The sequence below is a fragment of the Monodelphis domestica genome, chromosome 2 (assembly GCF_027887165.1).
Source record: "Monodelphis domestica isolate mMonDom1 chromosome 2, mMonDom1.pri, whole genome shotgun sequence".
NCBI classification, from domain to species: domain Eukaryota; kingdom Metazoa; phylum Chordata; class Mammalia; order Didelphimorphia; family Didelphidae; genus Monodelphis; species Monodelphis domestica.
In genome coordinates, this window is record NC_077228.1 from 386,869,975 (window position 1) to 386,891,653 (window position 21,679).

The following is a 21,679-nucleotide window of genomic DNA, read 5'->3' on the forward strand; positions in this document are numbered from 1 at the left end:
ATAAAAAAATAAAAATAAGTAAAAAAGAAGTGAGGTCACCCTTTTCATCTTTGATACTGTTAATTTGGTTTTCTTTTTTTTTTTTTAGATTAACCAATTCTTTCTTTTATTTGTTTTTTCAAAATTCCAGCTCCTAGTCTTATTTATTATTAGTTCAATATTTCTTTTGCTTTTGATTTTATTAATTTCTCCTCTGTTTTCTAGGATTTCCACTTTAGTTTTTATTTAGGGATTTTTAATTTGTTCTCTTTCTAGTTTTTTTTAAGTTGCATGCCCAATTCATTGACCTCTTTCATCTCCAATTTGTTAATACATGCACTCGAGGATATAAATTTTCCCCAAGTACTGCTTTGGCTGCATCCCACAGACTTTTTTTTAAAACCCTTACCTTCCGTCTTAGAATCAATACTGTGTGCTGCCTCCATCCACTTCTTTTTTATGGGTGAATTTATCCCATTCATATTCACAGTTATGATTACTATTTGTGTATTCCCCTCCATTTTGACTTCCTCCTTTGATTTTGCCTTTTCTCTTATCCCTTTTACCCTCCCCTCCAATTTTGTTCATGTGTAGGATAAGCAAATATAAAAAAAAAATGTCAATCCTACCTAAATTAATCTACTTATTCAGGCCCATACCTATCAAACTACCAAGAAATTTTTTTATTGAATTAGAAAAAAGTATAACAAAGTTCATTTAGAAGAACAAAAGATCAAGAATATCAAGGGAACCAATGAAAAAAATGTGAAGGATGGGGGCCTAGCAGTACCATATCTTAAATTGTACTATAAAGTCATGATCATAAAAGCAATATGGCATTGGCGAAGAGACAGAAGGATGGATCAATGGAATAGGCGTGGAGTAAATGACCCCAGCAAGATAATGTACAATAAACCCAAAGATCCCAGCTTTTGGGACAAGAACCCACTATTTGACAAAAATTGCTGGGAAAATTGGAAACCAGTATGGGAGAGATTAGGTTAAGATCAACATCTCACACTCTATACCAAGATAAATTCAGAATGGATAAATGATTTAAATATAAAGGGGGAAATTATAAGTAAATTAGGTATGGGAAAGGAAAGAATTTAAGACCATTTGCATAGGCTGGCCCTTTCTGTTGTTACTAAAACAGGCAACTAAAGATTTAAAAATAAAAAGCTTAAGATAAGAGTCAAAATAAAATCTTTTAGAGACATTTTAGCATTTTCCATACAATCTTGGTCATTTGAATTTAAAATGAATGGATTTCCTTTTTTGAAAGATTATATATTTGTTTTTATAACTTTAAAAGATTGAAGTAAAATATAGTGACTACAAAGTACTTCTGATAAAAAAAATTTTAAACTCCTGCTTATTAGAAATAGACATTAGATTTATAATCCTATGGTTCATCAGTACAGCTAATTAGAAAGTGTGTAAACTCCCTATACCAGTGATTGCAAACCTTTAGAGATGGAGTGCCAAGCCCTGCCCCCACCTCCCCAAACAGAGTGCTGTGCCCCTCCTGCCCACCAAGTGCGGGGTGCTCCCTGCTACCCTCCTTACCCTACACATTGGGCAGAGGGGCAGGTAAATTGAGGATTGTCCTCAAGTGAGTATAGAGAGGGGGAGGAGAGTGGTCCAGGACATCTGCTCCCCTCTACCTCTGTCACCTGTGAGCCACCCATCTTACCCCCTGTGCACTCCCTTTGGGTTGTTGGGCAGAGGAGTGGCAGATGTGAAAAAATGTCATCAAGCCTAATGGAGAGGGTGAGGGGAGCAACTACACCCAAGTGCCCACAGAGAGTGCTCTGTGTGTCAACTTTGGCACCCACGCCATAGATTCGCCATCACTGCCCTATACCATCTGCTTCTTTGAAACAGACTCGCTGATATGCCGGTCTGACCCACTAAAAAGGTAACACAGCCAACATGTGTCAATGGTCAGATCCTTCCCAAAGTCATCCTAGCTTCAGGGCTGACATCTACCAGGAGATGACCCCTTTCTTTTAGATAAATGAGTATTTAAGAACAGAACTGCTGCATGTACAGTTTAATTAGTCTTTGAAAGGAAACACAGAGATGAAGACTATACTACTTACTTGCTGATATCAACAAAGACACAATCTATTTAAAATGCCAGGTGTTCAACCCAATGCAGCCTTTTCCAGATTCCAAAATGATGAAAGGTAAAAAGGGGCAAAATTGTGCTAAGAATTGCAGAATTCTTGAACTAGCTATCAAAAGCCAATCCTAACATACATTTTTTGTCCTAAGTCCAATAAGCTAAAATACTACCAGAAAAATCACATTCACTGACATCCTTACTATAAACCAGAAGGTAAAAAAGTTGCAATTAAGTAGAATATTTCACAAGTTCTCCCATGAACAAAGAATAAAGGAGTTTCATGGAATATTCAAGCGCCACGCACAGACACACACACACACACACACACACACACACACACACACACACACAAAGGCTCAAGTCTATATACATCATAAATATCAAATATTAGGCACAAGATTTTTAAAATGTTTTATCTTAGCATCAAATTGGCTACAGATGTAGCAGTCATTCAGAATCAGTGAAGTCAGATCAAAGGTAAATGTAAATATCAAATTAGAGGAAAGCTGAAAGATACCAAGAACAATATTATAGTTCCAGAGACCTGTTTTAACAAAACTACCAACTCAACAAAAAATGGCAAATGGACAAAAAGACAGACATTTGACTATTTCCATTTGTTTGGGATATACTTGGAAAAAGGAAACCAGAAAACCTATCTTAGCAAGATTTATGATCTTGTTAAGCAGAGTAACATGGAGGAGAAAGAAAATACCAATTTAAAATACAACCTAATTTTAAAAATGCTATCCAAAGGGCAACAGAAAACTACTTGTAGGGTTGTTCCATGAAACAGTAGTGGGGATAGAAATGAGACTACCAAGAACTTGTAATGAAATACAATGAAGTCAGATCATAGGCTCATAGATGAAACTGGAAGGTGGACAACAAATTTAAAAAAACAGCAGCATTTCAATGCCACTCTAGTCTCATCAAATTTTGAATATGGAAATACTTCATTAGGTCATTACTATGGTACAGTATGTACTACTATGTGAAGAGGACCAAAAGTAATTAATAAACCCCTAACCCACTGGAAACACTGAAACAAAAGTCAGACAGTTGCTCTCAAAGACTTTACATTCTACTGAAGCTAGAAGTTATATATTTCAAGAAACTCAGAGATCAATTTCCAATATCTCAGAGGGCTAATTTCAAAAGAAAAGAAAAAAATGGACACTAGTTTTACAAAAAAAAAAAAAAAACTTTAGCCATCACCTATACACTTGGCTACTTTTTCATTTCTATAAAATTGTTTGAGAAAGTTACCTACAAGCATCTAGCATGTCATTAACAAAAATATGTGAATGGAAGGCCAGGCTCTTAAAGATGGTATTATATAAATAAGAGAACTATAAATTATAGCCCATCGTCTGATTGGCAAACAAAATTCGATCTTGGAAGCTCTCCTCAGACAAGATGCCTTCCCACATTTATATCAGTCATTAAATCAGTCAATAGATATTTACTAAGTACCTACTACATGTCAGGCACTGTGCTAAGTCCTAGGAATACAAAAAAGAGGCAAAAAACAATCACTACCCTCAAGAAGCTCACAACCTAATGGGGAGAGACAAAAAGCAACAGAAGGAAGGCACTAGAATTAAAAGTTTAAAAAAGGCTTCCCATTAAGGATGGGATTTTTATCAATTAGTGGGCATCCTTAATACCTGAAGATGACCAAAATGCTATAAACAATGCTGGGGTCAATGTACAGTGTGCCCAACTGCAGCTGATCAGACCAATACAAGCTCACAATACTCTACCTGTGAATCTTAAAACTGCTCAAACTCTACCTTAAAACATTTGGTTATGGCTATTCCCATTTAAACAATGGAGGTACTAGATCAGGAATGTATTGGTAACTTTAAAATTACTCCACCCATATTTAGGCATACTTTAAGGGAAGATAAAGTTGTAAAACTCCTTAGTGAACAATGAAGGTACTTAACTCATACTTATAGTGAGGCCAAAAGCCCTTAACCTAGGTCTATTTTTAGATCTAATACAAAAGGGTGCGAAGTACCTATGAAGGTCAAATTAATCACTAAAAGGTCAGACAACTTGCAAGGGACAACCTTAGCAAAGAGGTGTGAAATACTCAGAAGTTTTAGTCTAACCAGAGAAGGTGATAACAAGATATGAATTAAGAATGGTCAGTCCTTTGAAAAAGCATCTACTGATTGGTAGACGTGAAAACTTAGGGGAGGTGACATAGGAGAAAATTCTCTTTAAAAAGAGCTGTCTGAACCAGTTCAGGAAAGTTCAGATCAGTTGAGCTCAGGAGCTGAACTGGAGGGTCTCTCTGAACACTAGAGTTTTGCTTGGGACAATCTTGTGGTGAGTGATTAAAGACTGACTTAGTTTCTCTCTTAAAGAGAAAGGCCTAAGTCACTGGCCTAGGCCCTAGCCCTTTCCTATTATATCTCTTACTCTGTCTCTTTCCCTTTCCTTAATTCCTTCATTTATATTAATTAAAATCTCTATAAAACCCAGCTGACTTAGGTATTTCATATTTGGGAATTTTTCCCATGGCGACCACTTTTTTTATATATAAAATCAAGACGCTAAAAATTATCTTTACAGTTTGGGCAATTCACAGTCTTGAAACCCATATTTTCATGGTCACAGTTTATGGTAACCATTCTTTTGTCTGTTACATACCATGGGTTGAAGACAAATAGTCCATATGAACATTTGGGATGAAGATCTCTCTAAATTTTCACATCTTACATTTCTTTCAAGCTACTGAAATTCTATTTTGCTCAAAAAAGCACATCTCTTTCCCTGAAGCAGGCACCATGCTAAACATTGCGAATTTTGGTTTTACTCCACCCTGATTAGCTTTTAGAATTTTAGCAACCATGAATGTATACACCCCCACTTAAGGATTAACTGTAGGGGAGGATGGTTTGTGACCTGCATGTGCTAGCAAGTGACAAATCAGAAACAAATAACTGACCCCCTGGGCTGTCCTAAGCCAAGCTTAAGCCACCATTGGTACAGGTGAGACACAGGAAGTGATGTAAAGAACTGCCTTTATATTTCACATCATTTCCTGTGAGGAAAGCTTTTGCGGATTTGGCCCTGGAACTCAAGCATGGAGGACCTCAGTGTGAGACCTCAGACTGCTTTCCTTGAAGGGACCACGTGGTGACTGTTAAGGCTGACTCCCCTTTACTTTGACCTTTCTGAAGGCACCAGCCTCCAAGGAGGCCCCTCATCTTGCAGGAGGCCTCACGGCTGGAAGCTGAACTAGATTTAATCTTCTGGGAAGGCCCCTTGACTGAGGCCTCTGAACTCCAGAGCAGATCTTCTACTCTTTTCCCTCTTTCTCCCTCACTCTTAATTCCTTCCTTCTATTGTAAATAAACCACCATAAAAACCCATTCTGACTTGAGTATTTAATTGGGATTTAGAATTTAAATATATATTCAATCTCAGCCCTAAAAATTTACCCATAACAACAGTCCTGTGCTGGTGCCTTCCATGTTTCACAATCAATACACCAAAATTCCTCAGAAAGTCTTTGAGAGTGTCCTGGTGTCACTTCTTCTGACCTCAGTGCAAGCATTACCACTGTGAGTTGCCCATAAGTCTTTTGAGGAAACATATATTTGGCATTTGAACTATGTGGCCAGTCCAGTGCACCTGAGCTCTTTTTAGAAGTTTGAATGTTTAGCAGTTCAGCTCAAGAAAGGACCTCAGTGTCAAGTCAATGAACATTGTGTACAGACTTCTGTTCTGCTCCAGGTATTCCTCCTACAGATGTTGGACAGCAAATACCTTATCAACTTGTCCCTTGCCCTTTTTGAAGTCACGCTGGCTCTCAGGTAGATGATCAAGTTCCAAGTGAAGAATAGGCCTATTAGAGAAAACTCTGAAAACCTCTTTTTCTTTGACCTCACCAGGGTTGTCATGGTGGGAGGATACACACTGATGACAAGCAGCATGGAACTTTCCTGCAACCGTCAGTTACACTGTTATGATCATTCACTTCTTGCAGGAGGCATACAAGGTTGTTGAGAGATTAAATTTGATTGCAAAATCCATGCCAGCTTCATAGGATTTCTCATCATGGCAAAAACTCCATGTATCATCAATAATCTGGTCTTTATTTTCCAATCTTTTGTTTCACTCAAGACTACCATACTATCTGGATTTATCATCTGCTGAGTTCTGTTGAAATAAGAGCTATTCATCTTTGAGGTTTACTAGATTTCGTGTACATAAGCATGAACATATTCCATGTACCAATGACAAATGGAATTATCTTCACAAAAGTTTTGATCTTTTTTTGTGTTTTGACCATAGGTCAGGATGCCCACTTGCCTCAGTAAGCAGGCTAAGGTTAGGTTGGGTGAAGCAGACAATTTTTAGGGCACCTTTGCTAGCCCCTTCCTCACCAGGAGGTGAGCAAAGCAGCCCTTACAAAAGGCTGCTGAGGCACCCAGGGGTCTGCAGAATTCCACTGCCACTGCCATCCAGTGAGAAGTCAGATATGCCCTGGGTCATGTTGTGTAGGGTTGTGACCATAGATCCCAGTGTATCTGCACATGCCATCGACCATAAAGTTTTGAAGAAGGAACAAAATAATGAAATAGTAAAACATAAGATGTAAAATGGTGAAATGGTATGGGTGATGTCTTGACTTACCCCATAAAGTGGTTTTAAGTAAGGCAGAATTGCAAAGAATACAGTGGCCAAACAAGTCAGGATAGCTGGTAATGCTCAGGCTGCTGTAGATGGCCTTAGCATCTTCCCCATCTAACAAGCTCTAGACTCTCCTGAGTGTCTTCTTGGCCTTTGGAACAAATTGCTCTCTTCTGCCTATCCCACCAGAAGTCTTCATATGCTTGGGGTAGACATTCCCCTCCAACTAATTGAGAAGTCTGAAGTCTGTTAGGTTACCCTCAACCTGGTTTAGCCCATCTGCCAAGATACTGAATGTGGCCACTGTGTATGCTGAAACTTCTTGGAGACATAGGTGAGCTGGGTAGCAGGTAAACCTCGAAGGTGGAAAGCAGCCCTGAAAAAAAGGCTTGGCAGCTTTCATACCAAAAGTATTAAATCTTCCCTGAATATCTTATATACCCCAGATGGGATTTTTGTTGGGACTTCAAGGAAATCTGGGCAGAGATAAGGAGAATGTTCCAGGTATGGAGCATACCCTGTGAGATATCTATAGCTAGAGGGTGTCATCTGGATAAGGATCCAACAAAGGAGACAAAAAGCTCACATAATGTGAAATTACACAACATAATGAATAAATTCAACTCCAGAGGTAACTGTTCAACAAGCTAATAAGTACTGACACCAACTGAGGTAAAAAGCAAAAACATAAATATATAGATGTTCATCTAAGAATATTTACCAGTATCCTGAAAGATGGCCTAAGCAGAGCCTAACAAAAGATGAGGCGGACAATGAGGTTATCCAAATGCTCCTAGATGGCACTGTATAAATTACAGCAAGCTACTGCATACTATAAAACCTCATCAGTAAAATCCACAGAATTACTATCCACAATAGAAAAACAAAGCAGATTAAAAATACACGTTTTCCAGACTCTGGCATGCACCTGAACTGAGATGCTGATCAAATTAATCCATTACTATGGATAACTTAATAGGATGGCAAATCAAAAGTAAGCTAGACCAATAACTAAGGATACTGATCTGAAGTGAATCTCAGAAAATGAATTATGCTTACAAGGATAACAAAATGGTCACTACCACAAAATTTCATTCTTTGATCCAAATATTTTACTGGCAATGTATTATGATCATGAGTCACAGGACATGACAATATCAGAACAATAAAAATTACAGGTAAAGAAAAAATGGAAAGGAGCAGCTAAATTTCTCAGTGGATTGAGCCAGGCCTGGAGAGGAGAGGTCCTGGGTTCAAATTTGGTCTCAGATAACATCCTAGCTGTGTGACTCTAGGCAAGTCACTTAACTTCAATTGCCTAGAATAAATTTTAAGAAGGTTCAGGTTTATTAAAAAACAAAAAAGAATTAAAACAAATGGAAAGACACATGATAGGCTTAAGTACAAGGAGAAAGACAGTGTGGCAGCAGAAAAGAGAGCCAGCTTAAAGACTTTGGACAAGACTTAAGTTGCAAAATAAGTGCCAAATTTCATTGATCAACAGAATTTCTTGACTTGAAAGTTCTCTACACTAATAAAAATCATTGATGCAGGCCCTGTCCCTATTCCTATATGTTCATGGCAATATAGGCCACAGAATGTTACCAACAATATCTCATGCATGAAAAAAATGCCTTAACAAGTATAATTAGAAAATAGAGAAAAGATCAGTTCCAAAGAAAGAATAAGAGGAAATATAGGCAGTCTAAATAATATATGTGTACAAGATAATTTTTAAGACTAGGGCAGATCTTTTAGCACATTGGGTGGATCATCTCTGGAGAATTTATAAACAGATATAAATACGCCAGAGAATAGACAAAAAAAGAATTGGATAAGGCATCAAAATCAGTGAATTCCAATTTCAACAGCAGTACTGGTTACCTGTGACACCTCAAGGAGTTCCTTACCATCCTGGGGTCTCAGTTTCCTCATCTATCAATGAGGAAAGCAGATCAGCAATTTTCCAAAGTATGGTCTACAGGCCCATGTGGCTTCCTGAGACTGCATTAGGGGGTCTATGAGACCAAACTATTTTATGATAATACTAAGATAGTATTTGTCTATTTAAATATTCCTCACATTTTCCAACTATATACATATTTGTGTTAAGGCTGGATTTTTTTCATATACTTCAACCAGAACATATCTCAAAATACTAAATGTAAAAAACATATATGAGAATCTAGCTGTCTCATCTTCTAAGCTAGGGAGTAAGACCAACTGCAAAAATATGTAAAATAATGCCAATGCTCATTGTTTTGGTTTTGGAAAATAGTTGTTTTTATATACTTATGTTTACATTTTATGAGTTTATTATTTTTTAATGAATACTTTTACTATATGCTTCAAATCTTAATAAAAGTATAGATATAACCTATACAAGCAAAAGTCTTTCAGTTCCTCAGTAATTTTTAATATAAAAGCACGCAGAGGTTGGAAGTCCATAAGTGTTTTTACACTGAACACATTTTCTGATGCTTCATTTTACTGATCAGTTATGGTGATTTTTTTCCTCTCCCTTTTTCTTTCTTTTTTTTGTTGTTGTTGTTCCATCTGGGAGGGAAGAGGAAAAGTAAAGGAGGAAACTACAGTGACGTAAAAAACAAAACAAGAATTTATTTTTATAAAGTAATAGTTTGAAGGTATGCTGAGACCAAAAAGTTTGGGAATTACTTGGACTAGATGATCTCTAAATTCTTTTTGAATTCAAAAACCTCTCTAATTCTAAGAACCAAACAGGATGAAAAGTAGAGATATTGAAATATGTAAGTCTAGAATGTGTGTTGAAATAAATCATGGCCCTAAAAAAGTATCAAAGCATCATAACATTCCAGGACAAATATCAATCTTGTAAATATACCTAAATATTTATGACATGACAGTAACCTACTAAATGCTACTAAAATGCTACAATTCTAATTCAATCAAGTGTTTCATTTATGCAGTTTGTTTCTTAACCAATGATATATAAGACAGATTGATTAGTAAAGAAAAGCACCTTAACAGTAAATATTAATCTCATATTACAAAAGTAGCTTGAATAACCTACCATTATATCACTAACACTTTAAAATGGTTCCTGAAGCAATTTCAGGGAGCAATCTAGAATTCCCCCAAAAAGAAGTTGTCTTATATTTTCATCATTTTCTTTCCAAATCCATTTTTCTCTTATTCCTTCCTTCTTTCACAATTATTACTTAGCCTGGCTGGTGGCATTCAAAATTATAGACAGTAGTGATATATTGCAATAAAATCCTATCTGGAGGGTAGTTTTAAAGTTAGTCATTAAAACATTTTTAAAAGACATTGGCTCCAAATGGCGAGTACAAAAAATTCCTATATGAATCAATACTGAAACCATATCTTAACCCTGACCAGCTGTCCATATTTTTAAAGCCATGCTTTATTTATAAAACCAAAAACTGCTTTAAAGAAAGATTTTAAAGATTTTCTTTTTACTAGGAGCCTAAATAAAAACTAAAAAATAATAATAATAAAAATCACATTATTACTTACTGCTATTTTCTACAAATAACAGTTTGGATTTTACAATAGCTGGTGTATGCTTTCCCAACAAAATTAAGGAACAGTTCTAATTTGAAGATAGTAAAATATATACTTTTAATCAAAATTAAAATATCCTATATTTATTTATATCATCATTAGTTCCCCCTTATTTGTAAAATAGGAAAAATAATGCTTGGAGAAAGAAACTTACAGTTGTCCTGAGTAAAAAGTCCCACATATCACAGTGCAATTTTGAGACATCCTGGATAAATGAATAGTTATTTGTTCATTATCTTCTGTCTCTGCCATGGCAAGGGCCTGCATATCCCAACAGCATTTTAAAATGTCATCACTAAAATCAGTCACTTCCTTTCTTCTCCCACATCTCATAAAATGAGGCTACCCTCTTAACTCTAGCAATTCTCTGGTAGAAAATAATTTTTAGATGGATACAATACCTCTAAGAAACAGTGCACACACAATAAAGCAACATTAGAAAACCTCTTTTTTATGTGATTAGATTATAATAAACATACCAGATGGCACAAACTTTACAAGTAAATTTGCAATTAATAACTATCATTCCTAATTTACAGATTTAATAGTCTTCTCTAACACTAAGTTATACATACATTTTTAAAGACTGAAAATTTTTTTTTTAATTGCAGGAATCTCAACTACAATCAACACTACAGAAAAACATCAACTATTTTCATCTATATGTTGTTTGTAAAATCAATTGAACTAAAAGCTTCTGGTGTTTCGGACTAGTATTTGAAAATGAATGCCCAGAACATTAAAAGCATACATTTTCAAAATTACTCTACTAGTATTAATAATATTCACATCTTTGTTAAAAAAAAATCTACACCTCAAATTTCTGATCTAAAAGAAATACTTTTTTGAAATTCTGATTTAAATGCCATTCTGGATTTAACTGACATCCTGAAATTAATTCTGGCATTTTACAAAGTGAGATTAATATTTAAATTTTGTTTTGTAAATTGTTCTGCAAATGCTTGCCTGCAGTGGGCAAGACAACAAACCCATTCTATATAGAAAGAAGCTCAGGGTCAAAGTCATCTTTTGACTGTCCAAATTTAGAATACTTTTTGGGTGCTCGTTGGGATCCTACTAAAAATCAGTATCATAAGTGATGCAAGTAGGAAGGTAATGGTAAACCTGTACCTATATATGAAATCACCTAATAAATTCTTGCTACAAACAAGAACGTATGCAATGCACAAATGACTTCTCTCCCCAGTTAAACATCCCAAAGTGATGGGAAAGGAGTCCAACGTCATGGTTGAAAAGTGGACAGCTTTTTAAAGTCCAAGTGCCCCCGCTTCCCAACTCCTTTGGCTTGAGAAGGGAAAAAGGGAAAGCGGTACTTAGACTGACTTCCATGTACCTTCAAACAATGGTACCAAAGGCCACCCTCACCCAAACCAGAAACAAGTCCTCGAGTAGCGGTTTTTTCTCGCAGCCTCCTCCTGACATAAGGAGGCTAATTACAGCCCGGCTCGATCCCGACCACAAGGGGAGAAGCTGAGAGAACCCGCCTCCCTAAGGCGCAAAGAAGACGTTACTTCCTCTAGCTGGGGGAGGTAAGAGAAGCCTGGGAGGATTGTAGGGGGGGCTCTTGCAGTCATCTCCCGTCCTCCCCCGCCCCCCCAGCAACAACCACAAAACCCATAAAAAAAAAAAACACTATTAACAGCATTTCCCGCCCCCTCTGCACTGCAGCAGCCCCGGAGCCAAGCCCTTCCCCCCTCTGCGGGGGCTGGGACACCCCAACTCCTCTTTCCCTTCCGCAATTCCGGGTCCGGGGAGGATCCTTTTTAAATCTACTCCATAACCCAGATTTGAGCGATAAGGGGCAACAAAGGCAGCGCCCAGACCAGGAGGCCCTGCCAAGCCTAGAGTTGGGGACCCGGGGGGAAGGGCTGCAGATTGGGGGGAGATGGAAGCCAAAGAAGCTGAGGTGGGGGCGCTGGCCCTGGGTGCCAGGGGCTAGCAAAGTGCGCCCAGAGACTCCACCAGATGTCACTCGTGCAGTCCCACGCCGACAGGAGGAGGAGGAAGAGGAAGAAGGAAGGGATGGAGAAATTTGGGGCAAAGCGTGAGAAAAGGCGGGCGGGGGCACTCGGCCCGACCCGGCCCATCAGGGACCAACCAGAACAGGGCAGCCGCGCGGAGCAACTCTGCCGCAGCCTCAGGCCCCAGGCCTCGATGTTCTCAGCCGCTCGCTTCTTACCGGAGGGGTAGCTGCGGACTCCGGTAGGGCCGCCGGGCTCCAAGGATAGGAATCGCCCCCACATGGCCGGTGGGCCCGGGACGGCGAGTCCTCGGCGCCTCTCTGGGTCCTTCTGTGATTGCTCTTCTAGGCGGCGGTAACTTGTACGAAAAAGGAGTAGGAGCAGAAGCCGGAGCCGCGGTGGCGGCGACGGCAGCAGCAGCAGGGGCGGATAACGGCTGCTTGGCTGCTCACCGTCGGATCGGGCGAGGCAACTGCGGCGTAGCAGCCCGGATAGGGGTGGGGGTCAGGAACGGGGCACAGGCTGCCATGGCCTTCTCTCTTCGGGTGACTGGGGTTCCAGGGGCTGTGGGGGCCCAGTTTCCTGGAGCCAGGTTCCGCAGCTCTATCTGAAGTTGGTGGTAGTGGCGGTGGTGGCGGTGGCAGCCGCTTCTCTCCGCCTCCTCCTTCTCCTCCGTCCTCCGCCCCTAGGAGGCCGGCAGAGGCGGGGCGCGGCGAGGCGGGGCCGGCTGCCCTTACATAATCCGCCGGGCGCTGGCGCGGCCAGAACGAAAGGTACTTGGGATCGTTCTGCTGAGAGATGAGCACCCTGAGCGAGCCGAAGGGGACCGCGACGTGGAGAGCCGAGAAACCCAAGAACCAGCGGCTTCGACCCACCGACTGATTCCCCGCTAGGGGCGTCTCCAGCTCGAGCATTGCCCTCGCTCCGCGCACCCAACCCAACCCAGCCCAGCCTGCCCTCGGGGAGTCCGTCCGGGCGCCTGCCCTCTTCCCCCCCCCAGCCTCCGAACCCCTGCGCCGACAGCCAGGACCACGTGACTGTTGGGAAGCCGTCTCCAACCCACCCTCATCCTGTTCCATGCCCCGCGGGCAGCTAGGGTCGCTAAGCTTACCCCCACCCCCACACCGCACCGCTAAGGTCGGTAGGAACGGGACCTTCCAATTCCTTAAAGTTGTTGGAGACTATTTCCTGCTGATTCCTGTGTCACTGTACTTGACTGAGGAAAAACGGGGTTCAAATCCACCCGCTCTGTGATCCCTCTCCCTGAGCAAATGACTGAGCTTCATTACCTCATCTGTAAAAAGGAGGGTAATGATAATAAGATCTCATTTACTGAGCTGTTATAGTGACTAGGGAAATTGAGAGCTCCTTGAGGACAGGAGACTTTTTCTTGAGTATCCCTAATGTTGACTTAGCACAGGGCTTGCCACTGAGGAGTTCAGTAAATCCTTGTGGTCTTCGCTTTCAAAGAACTTCAGTCAAATGGGATACATGTAAAAGTTCTTTGCCAAGAAAACCCTAAATGGGGTTCCAAGATTTAGACAGGAATGAACAACCACCAAGTGGCTAAATCAGTGATTTTATCAGTATGAGGAAGTCTGGAGGTGGAAAGTCTTACCAGTTCCTCCCTTAACTGTCAATAAGTTTATTTAACACCTATTTTCCAAGTGAGAGGGATAAAAAAAAGGTAAAAGACAAGCCCTACCCACAAGAAGTTTACAATCTAATGGGGAAGGAAACAAGCAAACAGATATGTTCAAGCAAGCTATATGCAGGCTAAGTAGGGTATAACTAAAAAGTGGGATGAAGGAGTTGGAAATGGATTCTTGTGAAAAGTGGGATTTAAACTAGGACTTGGAATCCAGGATATGGGGAGAGAGCATTCTAGGAATCAAAGGAAAAAACTCCAGGCAGAAAACTGCTTGGAGCTATGAGATGGAAATCTCATTCTAGGAACAACAAAGGCCAAAGTCACTGGATGGAAGAGTGTATGACTAGACAAAGTAAGGACAGGAAGGACTAGGTTGTAAAGCGATTTGAATGCCAAACAGGATTTTGTATTTAATCCGGGAAGTAATAGGGAGCCAAGGAAGTGAGGTGGTAAGGTAAGGCCAGCCCTTTAAGAATATCACAAGGGGGCCTGCGGGATGGCTCAGTGGATTTAGATCCAGGCCTAGAAATGGGAGTCCTGGGTTCATATTTGGCCTCAGGCCCATCCTAGCTGTGTGACCCTGAGCAAATCACTTAACCCCCAATGCCTAGCCCTTACCACTCTTATGCCTAAGAACCAATAAACAGTATTGACTCCAAGATGGAGGATAAGGGCTTAAAAAAAAAGAAGAAAAAATATCTGATTGGAGGCCTAGTTCTGACCTGGGCTATTGCAGAAGCCCTCTCCTTGTTCTTCCTGCCTTTTCCCTGCAAAGAAGAGCTGATCTCTAGACCAATACTGGCTATTTAGCCTTGTAATTCAATTTACTTTAATCAGCACTTGCTAAGTACCTATTATCTTCAAAAAAGAAGCAAAGAAGGGGCCTGGCAACTCTTACTCTACCAAAGGCAGAACAGTTATCTAGGCAATTAAAGGGAGTTTCCCTTATGGAAAAAATCAACTATCTGAAGCTTGGCCATAAAGAAGTGACAAAATAATGTACATCTAAATAGGAGCAGAGCATGATAGTTCAGTTGTTGGGTTGAAATTAAAGTGATGCAAAACAAAATGTAGCCACTTTTTTTAATCACAAAACAACCACAAAAAGTTAAAAACACTGTACTAAATCCAAGAAACTTGATTAAATTAAAACAAATCCAGGCCTTCTTGGATCTTACATGGTGGGAAGAAGGAGGAGTCCTACAGAGATATGGGAGTCCTGTTTAATACATTTACACAAAGAAATAGAAGGCAATTGTTCATGTAAGGAAGGAGAGGACACTTGTAAATGATATTGGTAAAAAATCCTATTCAAAGGTGGGCAGTAGTAGTTAGAAATTTACATTCCAATCTCCTGGTGAGGTCCTTTATGATCTAAAAAGTCTAAAAAGAACTAGATTGCATAAAGAGTGAGCAAAATCATCCTGTCTCCTGCCTGTTCCCTGATAAACACAATTTTCTATTTTGCCTGGGAAATTTGTTTCCTTCCATGCCCCTGCATTTAGCAATTAGGAAAGTATAAATAGTCCCAAAGGAAAAAACAAGGGTCCATGAGGAAGAATAATAGATGGTGTCAAGAATAGCTATGTTTCCTAATTTTTTATCTTAAATATGTTTAGTATGAAAAATTTTCCTTAGATAATTTTCACCTCAGCTTTATGTTAACGAAGGCCCATTATTAATAGAAATTTAATTGCTTTACTATATAAATGCTTTTTAAAAGAACTGTATTGAGAATACATCTTTCCATTTATATTAGCCTTATGAACCTCATAACTAGAGCTCCCCGGACAAAACCAGGTTTGAGTCCTGTCTCTGCAACCTACTAAACTGAGACCTTCCTCTAACATTTAAGTAGGCAAGTCATTTTACCCATCGTAAATCTTTATTTCTTTATAAACTACCCAGACTGAGAGTGAGAGAGAGCATATCCTTTGCACACTCACTTCCAACAATTAAAGTCATCAACTTTCTCTAGGTTTATAGAATAGACCACTACTGGGGGAGCTAGGGTTGTCAGGAAAGTTTAAGTCACTGTTTAGCATTCAAAGACCTCCACATTCTGGAACTACCCAATTCAAGTGCTATTCCTCCATGGAGCCCTCTTTTCTGTTTCCCCTTTTGGCAATTACCTTTCATCTCGACCTCACACAGCACTTTGTTTTGCAACTTTCTAATGAAGTTACCATTTAATATTATACATTAAAGCTATCTGTATGTGGGTCTTAACCTTGTAAGTAGTCTGTAAATTCTGTGAGTTCAGGGACTATGCTTTAATCTAAATCTTGTTTATTTAACAGTACCTAGCACAGGGGTGAGCACACAGTAGGTCATAAATTTTTTTAATTTTTCCCCCCATTTGAATAAGTTTATTTAGTCAATTTAGAACGTTATTCCTCGGTTACAATAATCACATTATTTCCCTCCCTCCCCTCCACCCACTCTTCCCACAGCCAACATGCAATTTCATTGGGTATTACAAATTTTTTTTTTTAAACCCTTACCTTCTGTCTTGGATAAATACTGTGTATTGGCTCCTAGGCAAAAGAGTGGTAAGGGCTAGGCAATGGAGATCAAGTGACTTGCCCAGGGTCACACAGCTGGGAAGTGTCTGAGGCCAGATTTGAACCTAGGACCTCCAGTCTCTAGGCCTGGCTCTCAATCCACTGAGCTACTCAGCTGCCCCCAGGTGCTAAATTTTTGGTGAATGATTTGATTGAAGGTTGAAATCCAGAGGGAGAAATATTTGGAGATGAGATATAAAAGGGCCTTTTGATCCAGAGAACAGTGAAACAAGTACAATGATCAGTGGATCTGGGGTGTGGAAGATGATGGTAAACTTCTTGCAGGTCTGTCATTAGGAAAAGTACTTGGGGTGAAGGGAGGGAGGGTCTTGGACTCTCACACCTAAGGCTATAGTTAATAGATTCCAGAGAAGCATAAAGAATGGAGGTGTAGGATAAATTCAGCTTGCATGTGCTTGGAAGGAAAAAGACTTCTTGCTTTGGGCCACTTATACTTGAGGAGGAAAAGGATTTTCTGGCTAGGAACTTTGGGGAAGAATAGCTTACAAAACAAGGTAAGTTTCTCTTATGTGTATTTCTAAGCCCCTGGTGAAGTTTAGCATTAATTCTTGTAAATACAAGCTGAAATATGATTTTGATACTGTCAATGTAGATTCATAGCTGAATACTATAGCTCTGATTTTTCTTGGACTTCATTGGGCTATTTTATCACCACCACAGTAATAAAACAAAACTCAGCAAAACTACTCCACCTGACTTGCAATATAAGAGGACAGTAGGGAATTAACGTTTTTACATATAACTTGAATCAAATATGCCTGTTTTCAAAAAAAAAACAGACTGGAGAAATGAAAAGGTGGAAGGAAAAGAAAAAAAATCTAATTGTTTTTGCTTCTTAATTTAAAAAGAAATGATAAATATTTGATAAATATCCACTTTTTTTAATTCTCATATACATCTGCATTTTGAGAAGCATTTAATTACTTTTTTACATATAAGATTTCCATAATCTGCAGTAGTTAGAGGATGAATGGATATTTCTTTGAGAACTTTTGACTCTCTAATGAGAAGAAATTCAAGATGATAAAATGTAAAGAATATTGCATTTGAAGTAAGAAGATGGAAATTCAGAGTCTGCTTATCCCACTTACTGCCAAAGTAAGTGGCCTGGTGGCAAGTCCTTTAATATCTCTGGTCTCAGTTTCCTCATCTGTAAAATAACGGATTTAGGCTAATTATATAAATATATGATCCTGTGAGTGTATAACCTTTATCTTTTACTTTTTAGTATTCTCTAAAGCATCTAACGCAGTGCTATGGATGTAGAGATTACTCAATAAATATTTACTAAATGAATATTATAACATTATTTAAATCAATGCTTCACTAGATTTTACATATTTATATAACTACACATATTCATCAAGTAGATATACACATACACACAAAAAGTATGTCCTATTGAGAAAACTCAGACTACAGACAGGTGAAATAAAGATTATATCACTAAAGGCCTATTTAAGTAACATAATAATAATATAACTATTGCATAAAGCAATATATTTAATGGATAATTATAAATATAAGTAGACATTCTAATCCTATTAAATAAAGCATTATATTTTGATTCTTCAAGGATCTGTAATTTTATCAATTTGACTATTCTTTCTATACAGATAGACTGCAGATCCCCTATAAAATGATATCTGAGATTTGCCACAGTCAAAAAAATCCGTCATGCTGTGGTCAACCTGGTAACAAGCCTTTTGAAATTTAGCTAGGCTAGTTTCTAGCTAAGAAAGATATGGAATCCATTGTTGGGCCTGTACTCAAAACCTTTCCAACATGGTAGAATCTGCCAGAATGTGTATTCTGTTAGAATAACCTTTGAGAGCCCAGGGCTCCTTCTATGACAAAGTGAGGCATCAGAGTAAGGCTTTACTATATATCTATACAGGAAAATAATGCTAAATTGTAGTCTCCCTGGATAAAATAAAAATGACCCCTAAATTGAATGGTTTAACTTGCTTTGGACTACTTTACAAGAAATAAATTGACTGGCCACAACAGTAAGATGTTTACAAATACTATTTTAAATGGAATATAAAATCCAATAACAATTGTAAATATCTAATTAATAAAAATTTCATGTTTACAAATGTTTTCAGACCATTTAAGAGATATTCTATTAAAATAATTGAAGTAGAATTTTTGAGTTTAATATAACTTTTATTTTATAAACCAATATAAGCAGATTTAGTCAAGGTCATAACAAAAAAGAAGAAAAGGCAATCTTTGTAACTAAATTATTAGATTAGGAGCCACACTTCCTAGACTTGGATCTACCATTTAACTGTGTATTTGGGTAATTTACCTCCCAGTATATAGTTTCATCGTCTATAAAATACAGGGGTTAAAATGATCTCTGAAATTCCCAACGAACTTGAAATGCTACTATTATAAATGCAATCTAGAATAACAAAATTATAAGTAATAATAATTGTACTGGAAGTATACTTGGCCCCTAGAGCTCTTTCCTCCAATTGGTTCCTCAAAAATCCATCTTAAAGAAAGTACCCAGGTTATCCATGTGTTTATTCTTCTGTCAGCTCCACTCCTGACTCTCCCAACTTTCTCCATCATGCCATAGTAGTCTCTCACTATGGGAAATTCAAACAATCCCTGAGGCCTTCTCACTCAAAAAGTTCACATGCTCCAGGACTTCTAACATAGGATAGACACTCCTCTCCTGAGGGTCATACATATCTTCATTTCTCTCCAGCCTCCACTCCTGACTCTATTGACTTTATCTTCCATGTTCCCTTTATTTCCCTTTAATGCTCTTTGAAGGCAAAGATTCTCTTTGTATTTGTATCCCCAGCTTTTAAAACAATATTTGACCCACAGAAGGAGCTTAATAAATGCCTTTTGATTTAATTTGTTGTAATTAGAATTATTTTTTATTGTCTTTTACAACTTTCACTGCTCCGAACAAACCACTTCCAAGTTTATGATTCCAATTTAATTTTCTGTTTTATGAAAGTAAAACCTGCCTCTTTAAAAGCCTTTAGAATTAATTGGATATTATATTTACTTTTTACAGAGAAAATTATTTCTGGGTATTATTCAGTTTCTAGTGGGAATTTATAAACCAAATCAGCTGAGGAATGGATCAAAAAATTGTGGTATTTAAATGTTACCTCTATTCTCAAGCACTATCTTAAACAGAAATGCCTGTAAATAGAAAAAATCATCACCGTCATTATCATTGCATTTAAACAATACTTTAAGAGTTGCACTACACTTTATAAATGTTATTTTATTGATAAAACACCCCTGAGAGAGAAGTATTATTATCATCCCCATTATAGAGGTGAGGAAACTAAGGCAGACAAGAGATTAAGATTAAGACTCATCCAAGATCACAGAGCTGGATAAGAGTTTGAGCCATCTCAGGCTAAAGGATGGCCATGGCAGATGACCTTCCAGTTTAACACAGTAATTGAGGGCACCCCACTAAAGCAAAGCCTTGATTCATTTTCTAATTTCAGAGGTTGAAAGACAAGACACCCCCTTTTAATTCCTATTTATGTAGAATTGGGACTCCCCCGGCCAGTGGAAGATCACACAAAATGAGAAATGGTCAATGAATAGAGATACCTTGTTCTTGAAGGTTACAGGGATAGGCAGTGGGTTCAACAGTGACTTGCCTGATATACTCAAGACTAAGTTAATTAAAGCATAGTTCACTGCTCCAGAATTGGGAGTTGAAAGGGTACCAGCTCTTTGTGAGGCTTCAGAGGAGATGGTGGAAGAACAAGGGATGGAAACATATTAAGGATTATTGAAATAGTGGTCAGGGAGAAGCAGTCACTAATCATGACGACTGGACCCTAAGAAGGAAGTTCCTCCAGTCATGGTCATAAACCCAATTTGGTCTACACATTTCTTCATCCAAACAACCACTGATGAACTATAAGGTCTTTTTTTTTTAAACCTTTACCTTCTATCTTTGAATCAATACTATGTATTGGTTCCAAGGCAGAAGAGTGGTAAGGGCTAGGCAATGGGGGTTAAGTGACTTACCCAGGGTCACACAGCTGAGAAGTGTCTGAGATCAGATATGAACCCAGGACCTCCCATCTCTGGGCCTGACTCTCAATCCACTGAGCCACCCAGCTGCCCCTATAAGGTCTTTTTTACTGGTAAGATTTGCAGAAACCAAATGTATGAATGAATTGTTTAATTCCTCATTTAGATCATTTCTAAGTACTGTCACTACTTTTTCCCAACCCAAAATAGTTAATAAAAATAGGAACTGGTTCTATAATTTCATTGGTATTCCTTCCCAATAAGGAAACCCCTTCTATACATGAAGACTAGCACCTTTTCTACAACTTCTCCTCTTAGAGAATCTCCCAGGATATGGAGAGGTAAAGAATTTGCTGTGAGGAAAGGGGATGATGCAGGCTATGGTGTCACCTTTCCAAAATAGGTTTTGACTAGGAGTCAAGACAAATAGAAGCATGGGACAATGTAACTACAAACAGTTGTTCCCTCTATGGATGGCTGTCCCATGGGCTTTCAGAGGGTAGATCTGGAAGTTGACTGACATAGGGAAGGGACTGTAGGTCATTTGGAGGCAGGCGACTCCTGTCTACAATTTTACCAGTGAGTAAGGGGGTTTGACGTTCTGGGTCCTTAGTGCTGAGCCCCATGAAGTAAGCCCAGGAGGTATAGAGAGGTAGTGACAAGTAGCCCCAGCTAACATTTATTCTTGCGTCATCTTTGTAAGCTGGCATTTCCGAACCCCTGTGGTCAGTAGAGAATAAACATGATGCATCCAGTGAACTCAGAAGTTAAAGAAGGTTTGAGATATGTGTGTGTCTGTGTATGTGTTTGTCTGGGCACATAATAGCAGTATTGGCAACAATTAAAAACTCACTCTTGAAGCATTTATAATCTACCAACAATACAGCACCTTCTTTCCTCTAATATCCTACTGTCTTAATTAATTCTTCACTTTAATTCTACAGATCTCCTCTAGGCAGTAACCTTTAGCAAGGTGAGAAGAAAATCCAGCAGAGCTATGGTAGTTAGCAAAGCTAACAAACTATTCAATCAAAAGACCTTTCTAATTATCCTTTTACAAAAGCCACCCTTGTCCTTACAAGTGCACGGCTGAGTTTTA

At 38.7% G+C, this 21,679-nt stretch overlaps 1 protein-coding gene across 1 annotated transcript in view; it reads right to left on the reverse strand.

Annotated features, from left to right (window-relative positions):
* The window catches only part of CEP85L (centrosomal protein 85 like), a 156,858-nt gene extending 143,561 nt beyond the window's left edge, over nucleotides 1-13,297 (reverse strand). Inside the window, exon 1 of the mRNA XM_007484484.3 lies at nucleotides 12,531-13,297. Within this exon, the coding sequence (XP_007484546.1) occupies nucleotides 12,531-12,594 (64 nt within the window). The 5' untranslated portion in view covers nucleotides 12,595-13,297. The remainder of the gene's footprint in view (nucleotides 1-12,530) is intronic.
* Between the last annotated feature and the right edge of the window lie 8,382 nt (nucleotides 13,298-21,679).